Below are 25,510 nucleotides of genomic sequence, written 5' to 3'. Positions count from 1 at the left end.
TTTTTATCTTATTGACGGTGTCTTTTGCCTTACAGAAGCTTTGCAACTTTATGAGGTCCCATTGATCAATTCTCGATCTTACAGCACAAGGCTTTGCTGTTTTATTCAGGAATTTTTCCCCTGTACCCATATCTTCGAGGCTTTTCCCTACTTTCTCTTCTATAAGTTTCAGTGTCTCTGGTTTTATGTGGAGTTCCTTAATCCACTTAGATTTGACCTTAGTACAAGGAGATAGGAATGGGTCAATTTGCATTCTTCTACATGATAACCGCCATGCCAGCAAAATTTGTTTAAAATGCTGTCTTTTTTCCCCTGGATGGTTTTTGCTCCCTTGTCAAAGATCAAGCGACCATAGGTGTGTGGGTTCATCTCAGGGTCTTCAATTCTGTTCCATTGGTCTACTTGTCTGTCGTTATACCAGTACCATGCAGTTTTTATCACAATTGCTTTGTAGTACAGCTTTAGGTCAGGCATGGTGATTCCACCAGAGGTTCTTTTATCCTTGAGAAGAGTTTTTGCTATCCTAGGTGTTTTGTTGTTCCAGATGAATTTGCAGATTGCTCTTTCTAATTCCTTGAAGAATTGAGTTGGAATTTTGATGGGGATTGCATTGAATCTGTAGATTGCTTTTGGCAAGATAGCCATTTTTACAATGTTGATCCTGCCAATAAATGAGCATGGGAGATCTTTCCATCTTCTGAGATCTTCTTTAATTTCTTTCTTCAGAGACTTGAAGTTCTTGTCATACAGATCTTTCACTTCCTTAGTTAGAGTCATCCCAAGGTATTTTATATTATTTGTGACTACTGAGAAGGGCGTTGTTTCCCTAATTTCTTTCTCAGCCTGTTTATCCTTTGTGTATAGAAAGGCCATTGACTTGCTTGAGTTAATTTTATATCCAGCTACTTCATTGAAGCTGTTTATCAGGCTTAGGAGTTCTCTGGTGGAATTTTTAGGGTCACTTATATATACTATCATATCATCTGCAAAAAGTGATATTTTGACTTCTTCTTTTCCAATTTGTATCCCCTTGATCTCCTTTTGTTGTCGAATTGCTCTGGCTAGGACTTCAAGTACTATGTTGAATAGGTAGGGAGAGAGTGGACAGCCTTGTCTAGTCCCTGATTTTAGTGGGATTTCTTCCATCTTCTCACCATTTACTTTGAGGTTGGCTACTGGTTTGCTGTAGATTGCTTTTATCATAGTTAGGTATGGGCCTTGAATTCCAGATCTTTCCAAGTCTTTTATCATGAATGTTTGTTCGATTTTGTCAAATGCTTTCTCAGCATCTAATGAGATGATCATGTGGTTTTTGTCTTTGAGTTTGTTTATATACTGGATTATGTTGATGGATTTCTGTATATTGAACCATCCTTGCATCCCTGGGATAAAACCTACTTGGTCAGGATGTATGATTGTTTTGATGTGTTCTTGGATTCGGTTAGGGAGAACTTTATTGAGGAGTTTTGCATCGATATTCATAAGGGAAATTGGTCTGAAGTTCTCTATCTTTGTTGGGTCTTTTCGTGGTTTAGGTATCAGAGTAATTGTGGCTTTATAGAATGAGTTGGGTAGAGTACCTTCTGTTTCTATTTTGTGGAATAGTTTGTGAAGAACCTTGATTAGATCTTCTTTGAAGGTCTGATAGAACTCTGCACTAAACCCATCTGGTCCTGGGCTTTTTTTGGTTGGGAGACTATTAATGACTGCTTCTATTTCTTTAGGGGATATGGGACCCTATAGGTGGAAGAACATTATGAACTAACCAGTACCCCCAGAGCTATTGACTCTAGCTGCATATGTATCAAAAGATGGCCTAGTCGGCCATCACTGGAAAGAGAGGCCCATTGGACTTGCAAACTTTATGTGCCCCAGTACAGGGGAACGCCAGGGCCAAAAAGTGGGAGTGGGTGGGTAGGGGAGTGGGGGGGAGTGTATTGGGGACTTTTTGGATAGCATTGGAAATGTAAATGAGGAAAATACCTAATTAAAAAAAGGCAAAAAAAAAAAAAGAAATGATTGAAAATTTATTGTCATAGATCTAAATAGACTAACAATAATTAATATAAGATGTATGTTTAACTACTTATGTCTTTGAGAATTGTTCATCAACAAGCTGTTAAATGCTTTACATGACTAAAAACATAGGTTTTTATGGTTCCCAAGAAAATCTTTTCCCAGAGTTAGTGATTTAGACAGGAGACTCAATCCATCAGAAGGTTTGAGAAGGTGGCTGCTTGCTAAAATTAGAGCATTTCTCCTTATCACTGGGAAGAGAAACATGTGTCCCTTCAACTAATATAGGACTGGTACCTACTGCCATGTCATAGTCAATGCTAGATACAAAATTTTCTCTATGATTTCCTGGAAGAGAGTTTTGGCAAATTAAAATTTCCCTTTTCCATTTTTTCCATGGAGTGACTATTTTGGATTCTTTATTGTGCCTATTTTCATGTTCATTTAAGTAGCCTGTCTCATTATAGTCTGTGTCCATGATTACATTTTTAAATTGATAATAATAGAGCTTGAATTTAAAATCCTTAGTTTAAGCTTCTACACTAAAAAAGCTACTGATATATATTGTTATTAATAATTAAGAAATTCTTGTTTGAAGTCATCTTACAAATGATTAAATCATTTAGTGCATGAAGAACAAACACTGTGGCCATGCTCTGAATTGATGCACTTAAATACGTCGATAAGCCTAACATCATCTTCAGTACATGCATTGCAGCTTAAACTTAGAATAACTAACAGGCAAAAAGCAAAAATTCTTTTCTATTTTGATAGACTTTATACAGGTAGGTAGTTCTCACACACTCAATTATCTTGAGAATGTGGCATGTAAGGTATTTTAATAAAAGAGCTTTTTGTGATAGACAAAACAAGTAAGGCAGCACTCTGTATCTGATCTAAAAAAATTATGAACAAAAGTCAATTTTCTCCTTGAGTTTGCTACAAATGTGTAAAAACTGGCCGCTAGGATGTGAAGTGCACTTTATCTTGACTGACGTAAATATACAGTTCAAACTGTGGACAAGCAACATACTGAATAGGCAATTACCCCAAATTTCATAGAAAAGGCATGAGATTCCTAAAAATTTCTGGTTCACAGTCATAATTTCTGGGCATGGCTGCCAAAATGGATGTCTGCACTGACACAGATAAACTTTGGGTGACTGTCCCAGGAGTCATTATTTCTCTGTCTTTATTTAAAACAGAAGATACTTGGTCTAAACATACTTGTTACTCAGGTGAAATTTTTCACTCACAGGAATTTCATGGTTTTGAAAAATAGATTAATGATAGAGATTCCTAAAATCAGAGTTTACATTAATCAGTGAAGTTCTGATAATATCATGCTCACAGACCTAAAAACTAACGTTTCCTTAGGTTGTCTTCTAAGTCTCAATTTTAAATGCAGTTTTAATTTTGCTCATTTTACATAATCCCTTTACAGAACTTGGACTAAGGAAGATAGAATAGAAGTAATTTACTGAAATCTATAAATACAAATGAACTAGACACTGCAGTAGTGATTCTTGCCTTGACAATTCTCATAAATTTAATTGTTGTGTGCCATTTAAAGTTATTAGAGATAAATTCATTTTCTTGGACTAAAAGCAGAAAATGTTGGTATAACATACACCAATGCTTATTGTATCAAAAGTCTTGGAAGTTGTTTCCTATAATTCACAATTTTTAGTTGCCACCAATGCTCTGCAATATATTATGTTTGAGTGGTTATACCTGCAATGCTTTCTTTTCAGCCTTTTCACTTTTCAGTTATTTGGCCTCCTATGATGTAGCCTGTGGGGAACAGCCTGAATTGTTTTTCATACTAAAGGATTCTTGATTCATATGGTTAGCCAATCATCCCAAGAGAAGATCAACCCTGAGCTCCTGCTGTCTGTAGTCTTTGCTGAAGTCATAGTGCCTTTGGCTATTGAAGAATGTGGACAAGCATAATTCCAACTTGTTTTGCACTTCAATAGAAGCCCTCAGTAGCAGAGTCCATGTGAAAAAATAGTTTCAAAATTCCCAAAGTCATCCTAAATCCCTTAGAATAATCTGAGTGACAGATAAAGTCATCAATAAACACAAAACATGCTACTTACAAAAACATGAACCAAGCATAGAGTTAGTGGACACTATTTATTCTGTATCAAGCAGACCCATGATCTACTAGGATGTTCTCTTGGATTTTTATCTTCAGACTCTTGCATATTCCAAAATTTGTCTCTGCTTTTTCCTATAATATCAGTAAATGTTATTACAAAATCTCTGAAGAATTTCACCATGAAGGAGATGTTGTAATTGGAGCATTTTTCCCACTTCACACATTCTACTCTTTGAAGAAAATGTCACATTCAACTATCCCATATTACTATTTGGACAATGTCATACAGTAAGTTTAATTATTTATTTTTTGAGTTCAGAATTCTTATAACTTTGATGGTATAATCATTAAAATTTACTAATCTTTTATATTGTATTTTGGTCAATTCACTCTTAGAATTTCTAAAATCTTTTCATCAGTTTTATTTTCCTTTTAAATTATTATCCTCACTCAGAAGGAAAGGAAATTGAAACTTGAACTGAGTTTACTTTAGTTTCTTCTTTGATTGTTAACTATAATCTCATATTTTTTACTGTTGTTATACTACAATGACTGAAGAGTTTTCTTTGTTTTGATTTTGAGGAAGAATGATTTATTCTAAGCCTGTCTATCCTTCTTGTACTTAGCATTTTCAATGTACTGATTATACTAATTGTATTAAATGATGTCACTAAATGCTCTAAGTTCTGTGTGAATTTTGTAAAACTTGAGTGAAGAGGTTATGTGTGTTACATGCAGCTGATTTCAGTGTTAACAACATCACATTTAGAAGTGGAGAATACTTCCATGCTACATAGATATTTCATCTATCTCATGTTTTTTATGTGTTTGTTTGATAATTTAAATTTTAATTTCAGTCAGCTTATCTGTGTTTATCTGTTTACTCCATTGGTTTCCAGCATTTACTCTTTTTTTGTTTGTTTGGTTTTTGGTTTTTGTTTTTTTGAGACAGGGTTTTTCTGTATAGCCCTGGCTGTCCTGGAACTCACTTTGTAGAAAAGGCTGGCCTCAAAATCAGAAATCAGCCTGCCTCTGCCTCCTGAGTGCTGGGATTAAAGGCCTGTGCCACCATGCCTGGTTTTTCTCTCGTTTTTATATATGTGTCTACCAAGGCTTTGTGACTATGACAGTTTTATCGTGGTGCTATTTCTTACTTTTAGTTAAATAATCAGGTTAGTGGATAGTGTCAGACGGGTACTGCTGAGTTCGACAAAAATATTCTTGTATGTTTCTTAATAAAGTAAATAAGATGTTTTTATCCAAGCCAGAATTCCTTTTCCAAGAATACATTGTTTTGTATGTATGGAATAGGTAGTATGGCATGGAAATAGAACAATATTTCTTATCACTCTCTGTGTACACAAGAAGAAATATGTTATTAATTGAGAGGCAGAAAATGACCAAAGGAAATACAGGAAAGATTTTAGAATCTATAAAAGGGAATCTATAAAAATAACAATTGAAAACATCAAATAAAGTATAAGGTGATTTATGGTCTATGAGAGAATACTCTGTGTTTGCTAAATCATTTGAGGTATTGAGCTATTGAATCAAAGAGAATGGAGGGGAAATATTTAGATATAAATTGAAAATTAATCATTTTATTGTTGGACACATTAATTTTCAATATATAAACATATCAAATATGGGTACATAAAATTTTTTATTTGTGTAGAATATTTAATGGTATTTCTAAATTTTTCGGGAATCATATGTTGACTCAAATGAAATCATAATATTTTCTCAAATCCTTAGTTGTCGGGGCAACTTTAGTTGTTGGGTAGGCCCCTTTCTATTTTGTTATGTTTAATGCTCCTTATAAATCCACTTTTCTTGTGCCCTTTATACTCAGCAGTTCAGGTACCAATGTGTATGGTTATGCATTTCTAATACTTTGTGCAGCAGCTAGCATTTCACTGTACAGGCTGTAGTATAGGATATGTGAGCAACTAGTTTGGTTTTACTGTTCATATGTTGATAAAATTCATGTATCGTAAAAATTCTACTTTAGGCAAGATTGTTTTTAATAGATTTTATTATTTTACTGGGGCTATGTATCATTGTGTGCAATTTTCATATTAAAAACAAGCCCATTTTCAAGAACATTTCTCATGTAGGTAATGTCATTCTGGAATATTTCTATCCTGTCTTCTCTCAGTTATATTAGCAGTAAATATGGTCCCATTCCTAACTATATTGTGATTCTGAATTGGCTTTATACTTGATTTCACTCTTCCTTTGAATTTCAGAAATGCAGTTTTCAGTATAAAATATTGACTGTTATTTAATGCAAACACAATTCCTTCATGGCCTTATTTTTATTTGAATTAACTACAAAAATTCTTTATTGGTGCCTAACCTGTTGTAACCACTTTCCTTCATTCATCACATTTGTACTTGTCCTTGACAGTGATGTCTTTTTTATGAGCTCTCTTTTTCTCTGTGTGTAGTCTAAGGACGACCTAATCTGCAGTGTTATAGTCAATCAAAATTTAAAAATGCAAACAAAAGCAGCTCATAGCATATATTTCAGGCTTGCTGCATAAGTTTGTTTGGCAAGTCCTTACTGTGGTAAGGATTAATGGACCATTTTGTCAGCACTGTAAAGTTTATTTTACCATTCATCTTCGAGAAGTGGATGTGTGCTTCCAGCTAGAAGATTTACATTCTATAACTAATAAGACAGATGTAGAGTGATTTTACCTAAAATCTTTCTTGGAGAAAATTATAATCTTTCCTGTGGAAGAATATTAAAAATTGGGTAAACTATTTCACATCATTTATTAGATAACTACAATTGTGTGTGTGTGCACTCAAAGGGATGCTTCCGTTTTTTGTTTTTTTTTTAATTTTGTGTCTGTGTGAGGATACAGGTATGTTTGTGTGTTTCTTTGTGAGTTTTTGTGGTTGGACCTGTGAGTGAATTTTTGCATGTGTGTGTATGCATGACTTGCAAGTTCAAGTCCTCCTGGGCAATTAATGGAAGAAGACTCCATGAAATTAAAATGATACAGGAAGTGCATAAGAATTTACCTGGAGAGAATGAAAGGGGGAAATTATGCAATCATTTTATAATCTCAAGAGTATAAATGATAAAAATAGTTTTCATTTTCAAAATAAATTTATTATAAAGCATGTGCTTTGCGAATTAGGTATGAAAAAGGGAGGGCTCAAGTCTGTTTTATTGAAGTTGACTCTGATCACTGTTCTGTGACTGTAGATATTGAGTTAATCTGCTCAATTATTAGTGATTGTTATTTAATTCCTTGCATATACAGAATTCTCAAAAATTGTAAATATATTTAACTTTTTATATGTATTTATTTGAATATATAATGTTTATGCAAGAGAAAATGTCATTGATATTATTTCTCAAATTAAAAATGCTAATTATCATTTTTCCTCCAGAATATATTATCACATATACATTTTATTTGTATGCTTTACTTTAAAATAAATATGTGTTAATTTTTATGGTTTTAGTCTTTTATATCAAATAACTTTATTAATTATTCATATAAAATGAAGTTAATTTCAAAATACATGCATGCATTAACAAAATAGGATTTTAGTTAATTTTATAGATATACTCAAGTAGGTGGTCTGAACAATTTTCCTATACCCAGCATGCTAGGTTTTTGATCTTGCTTTTCTGTTTCAGCACCTCAATTGCTTACCATCATATTGATATTATTATAAATACTTTTTCTCTTTTTTTTGTGTGTGTTTGTGTATTTGTTCATGTGTGACTATGTGACCCTGTCATTTTCAAACCAATTGAGTCCATTTCTTGTGTTAGATTCTCAAGATTTGGATGTTTGTTTACTGGCTAAAATTATTCTGGGCATCAAACTTGGTTTCTCTGGAAAAATGACACCATTAATTGCTGAGCAAGTCCTCCTCCCCACCATAAAAATATTGTTTGTGCTTATTAACCTTTTTATTATAGATGAACTCCTACTTAGTCCTTCTCTGAGAACTCTGCCAGTCTCCCATGTGTCAGTAGTTAATTACTTCTACATAGTAACCAGACTTCTTTTTACTCAAAGTACATTCAAAGAGTTTGTAAAACAGTTAAGCAAAAGTCATAAAAGGGGAACTATGTTTTAGTATAGGTGCTAGGACAAAAGATAAAATATTGGCTGATTTTATCTATACAAAATTTTACTAATAACTTTGTTATGTTTTTTTTTTAAATTTTCAATGAACCTGTGTGTATGTGTGACAGATGATTATACTGACATTCTTCAGTTTGTAAAAATGATCAGTCCTTTGTTTCAAGAGAGGGAACTTTAGATATGAATGTATGGGAGAAAACAGAGTTAGATATTAACAACTGGATTAGAGAAAATGGAGGACTAGGTGTGCCCCTTACAGCATTTGGTATTTGGACTGTTCTTAGGAAGGGATTGACAGATGACAAAAAAGCCATATGTACTCAGGTATCATTACATTCCCATCCTTGTGAGGAGTATTGGTTAATACCGTCTCCATCAGGATCTAAGAACAATATTTATTCCTTGACATAAAAGTCTACGAAAAGTAGTTCAGGAGAGGAGAGGCTAATGAAAAATCAAACAAAAAAAATTAAAATCAACTTATGAAGAGGAAACTGAAGAAATGAAACAGACAAAATATAAAAAAAAAACATAACTGGCTTACACTTAAGCATTTAAATATAAATCTATAAGACTCCCTTAAAGATATAAAAAGCAACCAAAGAAGTCTACAGGATCTGCTGCTGGTTTACTCCAAACTCCACAACAGAGTAAAGTTGTTAAACTATTTCCCAGAGAGTATGGAGAATAAGAAAGAGAAGAAGGATCTCTTATGGAACCATTGACATTTAAATTGCTTATGACTCCTCATGATTAGCTTAAAATAGCCATAACTTGCCTAAGTAAAGAACAATTTTATATATATATATATGTGTGTGTGTGTGTGTGTGTGTGTGTGTGTGTATGAACTTGACTGAAAATCAGTTATCTAAGATGTCTGAAAAAAGAGTAAAATATATTAAAATATGAAATGTTTATGGGAATGGGGGGGTATTTTGAAGAAAAATAAACTCACAAAAAAGTGACAAAGGAAGTTTTGGTAAAAAATGCAGCTGCAAGTCCAGAAGCATAAAGATGCATGCCTAGTAGAGATACCATATTTTCAAAAGGCTTGATAATATAATAAAGAAACCAAAAGATCTATTGAGGACAATCCTTGCTCAACTGATAGAGGATCTGAAACAAAAGATATTGTTTTAAAAGATATGTCCTTTGAAATTGCTACACCCACTTGATAATCTCTACTAAAGACAATTTAAAAGTCTGAAATTTATTGAAAACATTTGCTGAGATTTCTACTTCTTATTTTCAAGGTATATTCATTATAAAACCTCAGGAGGCCAGAACACTATCCAAAATCTTATTAATCAACGACAGAATATTTAGTAAATCAGGTTTGGCTCACAAAATTAATCAGGGAAAAAGCTTGGACATAACAGCAAATAATGTCTCAGTAAGGCAGGAGGTCCCATAAATTTTAATGTTCCTGGCACCACAGAGAACAGAAATCCAATTGGATATCCACCTGGTATGAAAGAGTACCAGTGGCAGAAAGATTGCCAAACTAGCTTTCAGAAATAGGTCACTGCCCTATTTCGTGCTTTTGTAATCCCTAATAATATAAGAATCTTATCAAGGCAGGGAAACTGTGAGGAACCCACCCTATGCCCCTTAAACAATATTGGAATTCTACAACCTCATGCAACCAATCCATTTGACATTGGAGACCTATCTAACAGCTGCATCAAACAAACATTGGCAGTACAAGACTTAACATCCACAGAAATATTTATATTCTGACTCCTTCTCAAACAGGTTAACTCAATCATTAAGAATGTAAAATGATTTTACTCACACAAGAAACCTTTACATAACCAGTGGAGCCTATGACAGTAGTTTTTGGCTTTTAAATACTAAGAACAAACCCCTCTTAAAAAGTGTCCAGTTTTAATAGATATTTTACCATTTTAGGCCAAATTTTCAGAATTACAAATCTTACTTCTATTTAGAGATTGCCTTTTCTCTATTAGACATGTTCAAGTTTCCAGTATGTTTTCTGGTCCAAGGCATGGAGCTAAGGATCAATTTAATTCATTAACAAAATATTTTTGATGGTTTTAGGAAGGAAAATTAGAAAAGTCTTACAACATAATGAAATCACCTCTGCACTCAGAAAGACTGCTCCTGACAAAGTTTAATACAATTCTTAATCAAGATCTCTGTGTACTCCCTTGGTATCTTTGAGGGTCAGCCATCCCAGAATAAGATTTATCTGAAGGAAATCACATTGAAGAAACCTGACTCTGCTTTTAGAAATTATCAAATAGCAATACTTTTGTGCTGTTAGTACAAATGGGCCCCAGAGATTCATGTATGTGAATGCCTGGCCCATACTGAGTTGCCTTAAAGGAGTAGCTGTGGCCTTTGTAGAGTTACTGTGTCCCTATAAAAATAGTGATTTAGAACTCTAAGAAGTTCAGTTTTGTCTAGGGCCTTCACTTCTGCTGCTTGAGGATAAAAATGTATAACTCTCAGGTTCTTGTCAAAGACCATTTCTGTCTGCACATTGCAATGCTTCCCACCAGGATTAAATGGACAAGATCTCTCAAAGTGTAAGTTTTCCTTAATAAGGCATTCCAGTAGATGTGATATTTTGGGGAAAAAGATTCCTGATTCGTAAACAAAATGTGTAAGAGTCAACTATGAAATATAAATAACATATGCTTTAAAGACCAAAAAAAAAATGAGTAGTAAATGTAAAGGAGCCTGCTTAAACCTAACATATTTACCTAATCCAGTTCATCTGTTCATGGTAAGGAAATTAAATTACATATTTTATAGATTCCAAACTAAAGTATATAATTTACTGTACTAAATATGTAGATGTGTATGGTAAAGTTGATCATTATCTTAACATTTTTATGCCACTTAAACAGATATAACTTTAAGAACTACCAGTATATTCTTGCTCTGCAATTTGCCATTGAGGAGATCAATGGGAATCCCAATCTTTTACCCAACATATCTCTTGGATTCAATTTCTACAATGTCAGATTCACTGGAAAGTACATTCATAGCAATACTTTTAATTGGCTCACAGCTCTAGGTGGCAGAAATTATATACCTAATTATAATTGTAAAAAGAGAAATTTCACTGCTGCACTCACAGGAACATCATGGATAACATCTGCTCAAATTGGAACATTGCTTCAACTCTTTAAATTTCCACAGGTGAGAAAATTTGGATTTTGGGAACTGAGAATCAGTTCTCTTTGTTCGTGTTATTGGTGACTTTAAACTGAAAGAATGGTTTATCAATTATCTAAACCTCAAAGCAATACTCACAACATGGAGTTCAATCAAGGTTTCTCTTGCTTTTAAGAGAATTATTTATGTAGTAAATGAAGTCAGGTAAGTCCTTGAAAATTAGAGGCCTAACAAAAATTTCTGTTGAATGTAGTATTTGTAATGTCCCTCTAAAATATTATCCTATCTTCTATTCTTTCAGGAATAAAATGTATTTAGATGTTAATATTCTTTTTCTTCTTTCCAATTTGCTTCAGATTAGTTTTGGACCTTATGATCTTCTCCTGAGTGACCGTGGTCAGTATCCTTATCTCTACCAGATGGCCCCCAAAGACACTTCCATTTCACTTGCCATTGTTTCATTGATAGTTCATTTTAGGTGGTCATGGGTTGGTCTCATTCTTCCCGATGACCACAAAGGAAATAAAATTCTATCAGATTTTAGGGAGGAGATGGAGAGAAATGGCATCTGCCTAGCTTTTGTTAAAATGACCTCAGAAACATGGACTTCATATGTTGCCAAATTCTGGGAAAATATGGATGAGACTAATGTAACAATTATTTATGGTGAGATTGATTCACTGGAAGGTATAATGAGGAATATTGAGCAAAGGTTATTAACATGGAATGTCTGGATCATGAACATTGAACATCATGTTATTGATAGAGCTGATTATTTCATGTTAGACTCATTCCATGGGAGCCTCATTTTTAAGCACAATTATAGAGAGAATTTTGAATTTACCAAATTTATTCAAACAGTTAATCCCAATAAATATCCAGAAGACATTTATCTTCCTAAGCTCTGGTATTTGTTCTTCAAATGTTCATTTGCTGACACTAATTGTCATGTGTTGGAAAACTGTCAAACCAATGCTTCTTTGGATGTGTTCCCTCGTCACATATTTGATGTGGCCATGAATGCAGAGAGCACAATTATTTATAATGGTGTATATGCTGTGGCTTACAGCCTCCGTGAGATGAGACTTCAGCAACTTCAAATGCAACCATATGAAAATCACAATGGGATGGTGTTCTTTCCATGGCAGGTAATAACCTTTCTACTGTATTTTATTGTCAGCACTCTGGCATAAGAGATTTGCAACAACACTAACTTAGGCAATGTAAAATTTATTTATGTTGTCCACAATCAAGAACTCTTTATGTTTCTAATCTTACACAGACGTCAAGATAGTTTCAAATGTATGATGTTTTGAAATCATGTGAAAGATACCAGGAGTAAATATGCTTTGTGAAAATCAAGTTCTTTTCATTAAATCTAGCTTTGCAGCCTCCTTACGGTAATAGAGGGCAATTAATATACTCATTGCTTTATATATTTGCTAAAAAAGAAATAATAACAGGGACACATGTGAAAAAATGATGGCTTGTTTATATAGAAATGATGCCTTTTAATTAATTTCTTGGCATCAGTATCCTCATTTTGGACACTTGTTCTGAACATATTCTAAATGCAAATGAGTATTGCTAGGTTTCAAAAAAGTTCATCTTTTTATAGATCAGTTGTCATTGATTGCGTACTTGATCTTTGTTCTAAGTTTTCACTTGAAGACCAATAATAATGGTATTGTGAATAGTCAGGTTTTCACTAAGTCATCATTAATGGAATCTTCATTAATGTTGATGTTCACAACAGAATTTAACCCTCATGAACAATGAAATATAAAATTATGTTTCTCTTTAAGCTTAACACTTTCCTGAAGGATATTGAGGTGAAAGACAAAAGGAGTTTAGATTGGAGACAGACAATAGATACAGAGTATGACATTCTTAACATTTGGAATTTGCCAAAGGGTCTTGGATTAAAAGTGAAAATAGGATCCTTTTCTGCAAATGCTCCCCATGGTCAACAGTTGTCTCTATCTGAACAGATGATACAATGGCCAGCAACATTTTCAGAGGTGGGATATGTATTATCTAAATGCTTTGTGCTTATATTATTGAAACAATTATGTTCTCTGATATAATGATGATTGACTCATGTTCCATTACACTTGGAGTATCAGTATAAAACATTTTAAAGTAATTGTATTATACTGGCTTTTTATTTTCCTTGATTAAGATCAACAGAAGAATACAGTGTTCAATAAATCCCCCATTGCTCACTCATATGAGGAATATGTTTCCTCATTTGTCAAACATCACATATGGGACAGGTGCTAAGAGAAAATTTTTATCTCCAAATGACACATGTGTTAATGTGCTGGAGGAAAATCTCTTTTGGGGATTAGTATCATAAAACAATATTAGAATTATTTTTTATTGTTCATTCAAACACTGTGACCAAAAATAACTTTTATAAGACAGACTATATTTTGTTTTATGGTTCTAGAAGAACCAGAGTCTGCAAAGGATAGAAGAATAACAACAAATGGTTATAATGGAGAATGGCTTAGGAAATGGAGAGATAATGTTTATAGCCCCACGTATGAAGTGTAAAAAAATTCGTATCCTAGAATTAAGGAAACATATTTTCATTTTTCTATTCCCAAATAGTGTCCTGATTTTCTCACCAAGTCCGAATCCCCTAAATATTCTATAACTTTCCATACAATGTCACCAAATAGGAAATAAGCATTAAAATGATTTGCACTATATGGAATATCATTCTTTAAAAATATCATATAATATCTACATTAGCAATTCATAATTGTCCTTCGATTTTCAATATGTGCTATCTCATCGAAAGTATAATAATAATTTGAAAGACCTTACAGACCTATGTGAGAGTGCAGGGCATTATATTTGAATATGCGTGGTTTTCATATGAAAGAGTGTACAAATGAAATATCATCCTCTGAATGTAGGATGCAATGAATACTGCCGCTCTCTTCTCTCTTCTCTGCAATTGTGACATACTTACAATAAGTATTTACTAGAACGTTTCATCTTAGCTAAATTTATCTCTATATCTATTCCTATAAATATATGTTTATTTGCTTCCATAACAATTTTAAATCCTCTCAAATTGACAGTCATAATTCACAACAATGGCAGAAGCTGAGATGCTCAACACTGTTGTCAGAAAGTATAAAATTAGTATTAGGCTAGATGGACCCCATGGATTCCAATATCATGTTCCTAGTCACTAATATTTCACAGACTATAGTTTGTTTTATGGTTCGAGAAGAATCAGAGTCTGCAAAGGATAGAAGAATAACAACAAATGGTTATAATGGAGAGAGGCTTAGGAAATGAAGAGATAATGTTTCTAGCCCCAAGTATGAACTGTAAAAATATTCGTATCCTAGAATTAAGGAAACATTTCCATTTTTCCATTCCCAAATAGTGTCCTGATTCTGTCATCAAGTCTGAATCCCCTGAATATTCTATAACTTTCCATACAATGTCACCAAATAGGAAATAAGCATTAAAATGATTTGCCCTATATGGAATATTGTTCTTTAAAAATATCATATAATATCTACATTAGCCTTCCTTAATTGTCCTTCGATTCTCAATATGTGCTATCTCATCGAAAGTATAATAATGTTTGAAAGACCGTGCAGACCTATGTGAGAGTGCAGGGCATTATATTTGAATATGCATGGTTTTCATATGAAAGAGTGTACAAATGATATATTATCCTCTGAATGGAGGAAGCAATGGATACTGCAGCTCTCTTCTCTGCAATTGTGACATTCTTACAATAAGTAGTGACAATTAAATTTTTACTAGGATGTTTCATCTTTGCTAAATTTATCTACAAATTTCTTCCTACAAATGTATGTTTATTTGCTGAGATGCTCAACACTATTGTCAGAAAGTACAAAATTAGTATTAGGCTAGATGGACCCCATGGATTCCAATATTATGTTCCTAGTCACTAATGTTTCACAAATATGTCCTTAATTCATTAAGATCCCAATTTTTTAGCACTGTGATAATTGTCAGACCAAAATTTAAACACTTTTGTCTTCTCAAGGGCATTGTCTGTTAAAATTTTAAATTCCTTTTAAAAATTGTATTGGTTATTTTATATATTTACATTTCAAATGTTATCCCCCTTCATAGTTTCTCATCTATAAACCCCCTTTACATCCCCCATCCCCAGATTCCATGAGGGTGTTCCTCCTACCCCCATACTCCTGCATCATCACACTAGCAATGTCATTCTGCTCTGAAGGCTGGGCATCAAGCCTTCAAAGGACCAAAGCACTCTACTCCCACTTTTGCCAGATATGGTCATAGTCTCTTAGTCTCTTACATATACTGCTGGAGTCATGGATTCCTATATCCATATTCTTTGGTTGGTGAATTAGTACCTGAGAGCTCTGGGGATTATTATTGCTATTGTTGTTTTACCTATGGGGTTGCAAAACCTTTCAGATCTTCAGTCCTTAGCTACCACATTGGAGTCCCTATACTCAGTCAGATGGCTGACTGCAAACATCCTCATCTATATTGGTAAGGCACAGCCAGATACTGTCAGGAGACAGCTACATCTGACACTTTCTGCAAGCATTTCTTGGCATTAACAATAGTGTCTTTGGTGATAGTATTTGGGATGTATCACCAGGTGGGACAGTCTGTGTTTGACCTTTCTGTCGGTCTCTGCTCAACTCTTTGACCTTGTATTTCATTTAGATAGGAGCAAATTTTGGTTCATATTTTTTAGATGGCTTGTTTCCCACATCCTTCAAACAAGGGCCTTGACTAAACTATGGATATGACCTCTAAAGGTTCTCTAACTGCTTTGTGGCATATATCAACTAAAGTCATCTCCAGTGGATCCAGGGCGTCTCTTACTTTCCAGGCATCTGGGAATTTCTGTTAGCTACACTAGCATCCCATCCCTTATTACTACAAATACTCTTTTAAATGAGTCTAATTATTAATAAAAATATTTGCTTTTAAGTGTATGAACTTAAAAAAATATTTGTTCATTTTTATAAAACCCTAAGAATTAAATAACATTATCCATTCTTCTCAGATCCCTCAGTCAGTGTGCAGTGAGAGTTGTGGGCCTGGATTCAGGAAAGTAACCCTGGAAGGCAAGGCCATCTGCTGCTACAAGTGCACTCCTTGTGCAGACAATGAGATTTCTAATGAGACAGGTAAATGCAGATTTTATGGAAAACTTCCTATTTCTCCATTGTGTTTTACAATGTGCTAGCAATTTAAAAAGATTTAAGATAAAGTCAAGTATGAGTTATATTTATTATTTTTATAGGTATTTCCATGTCATATTCATCACCATCCCCTTGAAATAGGTCAAAACACCCATTTCATATTATTCTTAATTAATATCTTTAATCCAGTGCCAATACTGATATTTGATGATATAGTATATTCCTCCGTACTTTTCAATGTTTTTAAATTTACTCTTCCTTTTAACACATTTTAATTAAGTATCACAGATTTTTTGAAAATGTATTTCAATGATTTTTAAGAACCATATAAGACTCAGATCTGTTGCATTTTCATAGAAATAATTAACAGCTCATTTCTCATTTTTATTTGTTTGATAATTTCCTACAATGTGTTTTCATCACATTCATTACTCACACTCTTCCCAGATTAATTTACCCCTTTTCTCATTCCCGGAATTTGTAATTAAAGTATCTAATACAGTTCATGATACTAATGTATACTTACATGTGTGCATGTCAATGAATGGTTGTTAACCAACCATATTCGCCACAGTGATACAGCTGATTATCTTCCAAGTAGCTATCAATTATTAATACCTCATTTTCTGGAGATTGGGGATTCTTAATGACTACCTCCAATATCTATCCTGAAATTTGCCTGGGTGAAGGCAGCATACATCTGAAACATTTTCTTTTGTTTTTAGTTTATGGGAACAATTTCTCTGTGATCAAAAAAACAGAATTATTTTGTGTTATTCTGTACACTGAAGATTTTGGTAATTTTCTGGCTTCTCTTGGATAAGATTTTTACAGATATATTTTTTTAAACTGGACCGATTAGAAAAGATTTAGGATTGTGTTCTTTTAGGGGAAGGTGCACATCTAGGGACTGGATTTAGGTTATAAAAGTCCATGTGACATCTGGACTCTATTATTTTATTTTATTTTATTTTTCCTGCATCTTCCTTCAAATCAAGATTTATCCCTGGATGCTTTTATGGTTACTTCTATTAAGTAAATGAACAAATGCTCTAAATCTATAAGTACCCACACAATTAATGATTTCATTTATTTATTTACTATCCAATCATTGTTCATACTCTGTGGCAACCCTCCCACAGTTCATTAACTCATTCCTTCAACCCTATCTTAGCCTTTCTGCTTCCTAAATTTCTGAAACTCTGTGAGATATATCCTAAGTGTCCTGTGTGTCCTTTTTTTTTTTTTTTCCAGGGGTGGTGTAATATCAACTTACTAGTGAGAACATACGATGTATGTCCTTTTGGGTCTAGGTTACTACACTCAAAATGATATTTTTAGTTTCATCCATTATCCTTCAAATCTCATTATGCCATTGATTTTAGTAACTGATTAATAATGCTACATATTCTGTATCCATTCTGTTATAGGACATGAGTTGCTTCCAGCTTTTGGGCTCTTACAAATAGGACCACTATAAACATTGGTGAGCATGTGTCCCTTGATACATTGGGCCATTTTTTAGATATATACCCAAAAGTGGTATAGGTAGGTCTATTTCCAATCTTTTGAGGAACTGCCAGATATATTTAAAGAGTGGTTGTACCAGTTTGAAACCCCAAAATTATGGGATGGATCCTCAGTTGGGGCAATCTAAGAATGTCATTCCTTCAGTCTCTGCTCTGAACTTTATCCCTGTAATTCCTTCCATGAATATTTTGTTCCCTCTTCTAAGAAGGATTGATTTATCTACCCATTTGTCCTCCTTCTTCTTACGTTCCATGTGTTTTACAATTTTTTTTCTTGGCTATTCTGAATTTCTGGGCTAATATCCTCTTATCAATGAGAGAATATCATGTGTTTTCTTTTGTGACTTGGTTATCTCACATAGGATTATATCCTCCAGATCCATCCATTTGTCTAAGAATTGTATAAATTCATTGTTTTTAATAGCTACATAGTACTGCATTGTGTAAATGTATCCTTTCCTCTGTTGAGGGACATCTCTGTTATTTCCAGCTTCTGGCTACTATAAATAAGTCTGCTATGAACATAGTGGAACATGTATCCTTATTACAAGTTGCAGCATCTTGTACGTGTATACCCAGGAGTGGTATTGCTGTATATTCCTGCAGTATTATGTCCATATTTCTGAGGAAGAGCAAAACTGATTTCCAGAGTGGCTATAGGAGCTTAGATTCCCACGAGCAATGAAGATGTGTTCCTCTTTATCCACATCCTTGCCACCCTCTGCTGTCACCTGAGTTTTTGATCTTAGCCATTAAGACTGGTGTGAGGTGGAATCTCAGGGTCGTTTTGATTTACATTTCCCTGATGATTAATGATATTTAGCATTTTTTTAGGTGCTTCTCAGGCATTCAGTATTCAGTAGAGTTATTTGGTTTTATGGAGTCTAAATTCATGAGTTCTTTATATATATTGGATATTAGCCACCTATTGGGATTTAGAATTTGTAAGGAGTTTTTCCCAATCTGTTGTTTACCAATTTGTCTTTTTGACAGTGTCTTTTGCTTTACAGAATCTTTGCAATTTTATGAGTTTTCATTTGTAGATACTTGATCTTACAGTAAAATCCCATGGTGTTCTCTTCAGGAATTTTCCCCTGTTCCCATATCTTCGAAGCTCTCCCTCACATTCTCTGCTATATATTTTAGTATCCATGGTTTTATGTGGAGTACCTTGATCCACTTATACTTGAGCTTTGTACAAGGAGATAAGAATGGATCAATTCTCCTTCCACATGCTAACCACCAGCTGAGCCAGTACCATTTGTTGTAAATATAGTCTTTTTTACACTGGATGGTTTTACCGCCTTTGTCAAAGATCAAGTGACCATACGTGTGGATTCATTTCTGTGTCTTCAATTCCATTCCATTGATATACCTGCCTGTCAATGTACTAATAAAATAAAGTTTATATTTCAATTTTTCTGTAGTATAGCTTGAGGTCAGGGATGGTGATTACACCAGAGATTCTTATATTGTTGGGGATAGTTTTTGTTATCTTAGGATTTTTGTTATGACGGAAGTATTTCCAAGTTGCCCTTTTTAACCATGAAGAATTGAGTTGGAATTTTGTTGGGGATTGGATTGAATCTTTAGATTGCTTTTGTCAGGATAACCATTTTTACTATATTATTCCTGCCAACCCATGTGCATGGGCGATCTTTCCATCTTCTGCAATCTTCTTTGATTTCTTTCTTCAGAGACTTTAAGTCCTTATCATACAAACCTTTCATTTCCTTAGAGTCACACCAAGATATTTCATATTATTTGTGGCTATTGTAAAGGGTGTTGTTTTTCCATCTTCTTTCTCAGCCTGTTTATCTTTTGAGTAGAGAAAGGGCACTGATTTTTTTTTTCAGTTAATTTTATATCAATCTACATCACTGAAGTTGTTTATCAGTTTTAGGAGTTCTCTGGTGGAATTTTTGGTGTCTCTAATATGTATACTATCATATCATGTGCAAAGAGTGATATTTTGACTTCTTTCCAATTTATATCCATTTGACATACTTTTATTGTCTAATTGTTCTGTCTAGGACTTCAAATGCTATATTGAATATGTAGGGAGAGAGAGGGCAGCCTTGTCCAAATCCCTGATTTTAGTGGGATTGCTTCAAGTTTATCTCCATTTGGTTTGATGTTGGCTACTGGTTTGCTGTATATTGTTTTTATTATGTATAGGTATGGGCTTTGAATTCCTTATCTTTCCAAGTCCTTTATGATGAATGTGTGTTGGATATTGTCAAATGATTTTTCGGCTTCTAATGAGATGATCAGATGGCTTTTGTGTGTGTTTGTATAGTGGATTATGTTGATGGATTTCCATATATTGAACCATTTGCACAATTGCAAAATTAATAGTGAAGAGTTCCATTTTGTCCACATCCTTTCCAGCATGTTCTCTTTTCTGACTTATTGATCTCAGCCATTATTGAAATCTAAGTGTTGTTTTGATTTGCATTTCACTGATCACTAAGGACTTTAGTTCTTAAGTGCCTTTTATCCATTTGAGATTCCTCTCTTGTGAATTCTTTGGTTTTTACTGAGTTCCTTGATCCACTTAGTATTGAGTATTCTGCAATTGATGATTAAGATTCTTTTTTCATATTGCTAAATACATACTGTTAATTAGACCAGGATCATTCATGGAATATCCTTCCTTCCTTCCTTCCTTTCTTCCTTCCTTCCTTCCTTCCTTCCTTCCTTCCTTCCTTCCTTCCTTCCTTCCTTCTTTCTTTCTTTCTTTCTTTCTTTCTTTCTTTCTTTCTTTCTTTCTTTCTTCCTTCCTTCCTTCCTTCCTTCCTTCCTTCCTCTTTCTCTCTCTTTCTTTCCTTCTTTCTTCTTTATTATGTGTTATTGGCTTCATTGAAAATATAAAGTGTCCTGCTGGACATGTTGGTGCACGTCTTTAATCCCAGCACTTGGGAGGCAGATGCAGGTGGATTTCTTAGTTCAAGTCCAGCCTGGTCTACAAAGTGAGTTCCAGGACATCCAGGGCTATACAGAGGAAACCAATTTAACCATATATATATATATATATGCATATGTACATGGACTTATTTCTGGGTTTTCACTTCTAGTCCATTGAATGCTCTATCTATATATGTACCAATACAATGTGGGTTTTTTTTTTTTGATGTTTGTTTGTTTGCTTGTTTTTTTGATTGTTTGTTTTGTTTTGATTTGTTTCCACAATAGCTTGAGTTCAGGGGTTATAATTCCTTGAGTAGTTCTTTTCGTATTAAGAATTGAATTTTCAGCCGGACATGGTGATGCACACCTTTAATCCCAGAACTTGGGAGGCAGAGGAAGAAAGATTTCTGAGTTCAAGGCCAGCATGGTCTAGAAAGTCAGTTCCAGGACAGCCAAGGCTACACTGAGGAACCCTGTCTCGGAAAAACCAAAAAAAAAAAAAAAAAAAAAAAAAAACAGATTGATTTTTCTATGCTGGGTTTTTTGTTTTTATATATGAAGTTGAGAATTGCTATTTCAACGTATGTGAAGAACTTTGTTGTAATCTTGATGGTGATTGCAGTGAATCTATTGATTGCTTTAGGTAGAATAGCAATATTTACTCTGTTAGTCTTACCAATCTCTGAGTATTGGAGTTCTCTCTATTTTCTAACATCTTCGTCAAAGTCTTTCTTGATGGACTTGAAGTTATTGTCATATATATCTTTCATTTACTTGTTAAGTGTTACATCAAGATATTTTATACGACTTCTGCATATTTTGAAGGGTATGGTTTTTCTTCTCAGTTTTGTTATCTCTTTGGCAGATGAATTCTACTAATTTGTTTGAGTGAAATTTATATCCAGCTACTTTGCTTAAGTTGTGTATTAACTGTAGAAGAACTCTGGTAGATATTTTGAGGTTGCTAATGTAAACTAACATATCATGCACAAATAGTGATACCTTGACTCCTTCTTTTCAAATGTGTGTCCTTCTGATCTGCTGTTGTTGTCTCATGGCTCTGTCTAGAACTTCAAGTACTATACTGAATAGATAATGACAGAGAAGGCATCCTTGTCTTGTCCTGTTTTAGTAGGATTGTTTCAAATATTTCTCCATATGTCAATTCTGTTATTATAAACTTCTTATCTTAGCCTCAGGTAAACTACTTAGACAAAGGCAAAGGGCATCCACACACTTCATCAAAATATTACAAGTGTAGCTCCATAGAAAAACACTTCTTCTCTGAAACCTCTAGACCCAGGCTTCTATAGTTAAAATCATCCTCAGCTACAAAGGTTTCCATATTCCTACAAGGATGGCACATTAAGCCTAACTTAAAACATTCTACTGCTTTCCATTCAAAATCTGAAAATCTAAATTCTTCCAATGAAAATTATAGACAGGTTGATCAAAGGAAAAACAGTCTAGGTACTAACATGTCTAAGTTAGGGATTTACTGCTGTAAACAATCACTTTTACACTGTCAACTTTTATCAGGAAAAAATTTTTTGGAACTGAATTACAGATTCAGAGGTTTAGTAAAACATACTCAAGTTCAGAGAGTGAAAATATCCAGACATGCATGGCACAGGAAGAGCTAAGAGTTCAATATATTCATGTAAAACATTCTAGGAAAAGCCTGATTTCAAGGTATCATGGATGAGGGTCTTAAAGGTCATTTCCACAGTGACATAATTCTTTCAACATGCCACAATTTAAAATAGTGTCACTCTTTGGGCCTAGCATATTCAATCTACCATACCAACGTAATATATTTTATAAATTTTGCTGCATCTATTTTATGTTCATCATAGTATTTATGAAATTAATAAGAATTTCCATAGCAAAGCATTGTTTTCTAAAATCTCTCACATTTTCTAAGAATAGTCTATCCATGAAAATATATGCTTGCTTTAAATGTTATGAAAACATATTATTTAGAAATGTTGAGCACTATCAAATGTAATAGTATCTATTTCATAAACTCCAGCAGAGAATGCATAGAATTTAAAAATACAAGAAATTTTATGGAGAAAAGTAAATTTAGAATTTACATAAAAGAAAGCATTAACTGGAAAACTTAGGAAAATATTTCGTGTTATCTACATATCCCATAATGAAATTAAAGCAAATCTGTGAAAAATAAGTACTATCAAGGTCACAGAAAATGTTTACAATGTAATTTAGTATTGTAGTAAATTTCAAAAGAGTTACAGCATTGTCAATAAAGACAGAGAAATATCGTATGTACAGAGATCAAATGCATTTAGGTAATAAAATTTAAATGACAACCATGAAATTTTAAGGAATTTATTGGAGGTTGAAGGGTGCCTAAATAGATATAATAGTTTTCTTTGCAAAGGTATGGCTTGAAAGTATAAATATTTTCCCACTGAAGCTCTCCCCCAGTAATGCAGAGACAGGCTCACCTGTATAGACTCAGTGGTTATTAAAATGTAATAGGTAGATGTAGGGAGCTCAAGTAATTGTGAGTTAAATCTGATAGTAGAGAAGTGAAGGTGTATGATGGTAGTATTTAAATAAGCTTGCATCAAATCCTATAGTATATGAACATAAATATGGAAAGAAATATTTAATGATCAAGGAGCAGTTCCTAAATCTAGATTTATTCATACCAGTGTACTATTACTTTGTCCATGACAAAGCAAAATACAGTGACTTCGGTGGCAGTCCCCGTATTTAGAGATGTCTAAAAATATAAGAAACCTTCATAGACTGAACTCCTGATCTCAAGGTAACCTATATTTCTGACCAGATGTAGACAAGTGTGTGAAGTGTCCAGAGAGTCATTATGCAAATAGAGAGAAGAGCAACTGCTTCCAAAAATCTGTGAGCTTTCTGGCCTATGAAGACCCCTTGGGGATTGCATTAGCAAGCATAGCTTTGTGCTTATCTGCACTCACTGCCTTTGTTATTGGCATCTTTGTGAAGCACAGACACACTCCTATTGTCAAGGCAAATAATCGAGCTCTGAGTTACATTTTGCTCATAACACTCACCTTCTGTTTCTTATGTTCTTTGAACTTCATTGGTAAGCCAACCACAGCTTCTTGCATCCTCCAGCAGACCACATTTGCAGTTGCTTTCACTATGGCTCTTGCTACTGTGTTGGCCAAAGCTATCACTGTAGTCCTTGCCTTTAAGGTCAGTTTTCCAGGGAGAATGGTAAGGTGGCTAATGATATCAAGGGGTCCAAACTACATCATTCCTATCTGCACCGTGATCCAGCTTCTTATTTGTGGAATATGGATGGCAACATCCCCACCATTCATTGACCAAGATGCTCATACTGAATATGGACACATCATCATTTTGTGCAACAAGGGCTCAGCTGTTGCCTTCCATTCGGTCCTGGGATACCTCTGCTTCATGGCCCTTGGGAGTTATGCTATGGCCTTCTTGTCTAGAAATTTGCCAGATACATTCAATGAATCCAAATTTCTGTCATTCAGTATGCTGGTGTTCTTCTGTGTCTGGATCACCTTTCTTCCTGTCTACCACAGCACTAAAGGGAGGGTCATGGTAGCCATGGAAGTATTCTCTATCTTGGCTTCCAGCACAGCACTTCTTGCCTTCATATTTGGTCACAAGTGTTACATTATCTTGTTGAGACCAGACAAGAATTCATTTAATCATATCAGGAAGAAAACACCCTCTAGAAAGAAGACTTTTCCTAAAATATAGTTGAAATATAGCTTTTATTTTAACAACTTCATGAACTGTTAAACAGTTTCTCTCAGTCTAAGACCTGATGGTCCATTCCTGAATCACATCAAATATTTGTGTCCTTTCTCAATGGAAACTCTTTCTTATTTATTGTTTTAATTTTATTAAACTTCATTAGAATTTTTTTTCTTCCTGAAATAATAAGACAGTTTTCAAAATCCATTGGAATGTAATTTCTTAATGTCTATTATTTAATCATACTAACAATTCAATTGTCCTATAATTTGTTTTTAATTTTATTACATATTTACTTTTCAATATACCCTATTTGGAAATACACAACATGATAATTGTAAATCTCTCATTGAATTTAATTAGTAAATAATGTTTTGTTTGATTTTATTTATTTATATTGAATCCATGTCCTGTCTTAAATTAAATGAAAATAATTATAATGGTATAGCATTCTAGTTCATGGCATTATGTGTAACCTACTAATTCAGTGTGAAGTTTCATTCAGACAAATATTTTATTACTCAAATTAAAATATGGGTCAACCAGAGCAATCCAGCTAGAGCCCATATTCATAGTTTGACAAAATTTGTGACATGTCCAACTATATGCAAGTTTCCTGACTACTGCCATATGAATTTAAATTAAGTCAATTTCACATATATTATATAGTATTTACTATTCTGTTGCATCAACTAATCTGAGAATTCCTGGTAACAGAACTTGTTCATGTTGTATTTTATTTTTTTTTAA

General features: G+C 33.8%; 1 protein-coding gene across 2 annotated transcripts; it reads left to right on the top strand.

The window, feature by feature from the left end:
* The first annotated feature begins 4,146 nt into the window (after positions 1-4,146).
* LOC110289095 (vomeronasal type-2 receptor 116-like) lies at positions 4,147-25,281 on the top strand. 2 transcript variants are annotated; one of them, XM_021155293.2, is made up of 6 exons: positions 4,147-4,408; positions 11,115-11,409; positions 11,742-12,533; positions 13,191-13,406; positions 16,439-16,562; positions 23,835-25,281. In XM_021155293.2, the coding sequence occupies exons 1-6, from the start codon at positions 4,191-4,193 to the stop codon at positions 24,761-24,763; spliced, it is 2,574 nt and encodes an 857-aa protein (XP_021010952.2). In that variant the 5' UTR covers positions 4,147-4,190; the 3' UTR covers positions 24,764-25,281. The 2 variants fall into 2 exon arrangements, with proteins under 2 accessions (XP_021010952.2, XP_085689484.1); XM_085833358.1 differs by having other exon boundaries at positions 4,220-4,408; positions 11,279-11,409.
* The last annotated feature ends 229 nt before the right edge of the window (positions 25,282-25,510 follow it).

Source organism: Mus caroli, unplaced genomic scaffold (assembly GCF_978045245.1).
Source record: "Mus caroli unplaced genomic scaffold, Mus_caroli_1 scaffold_18, whole genome shotgun sequence".
Taxonomy (NCBI): domain Eukaryota; kingdom Metazoa; phylum Chordata; class Mammalia; order Rodentia; family Muridae; genus Mus; species Mus caroli.
Note: the sequence above shows the minus strand (reverse complement) of the source record. Positions and strands in the feature narration are given on the sequence as shown.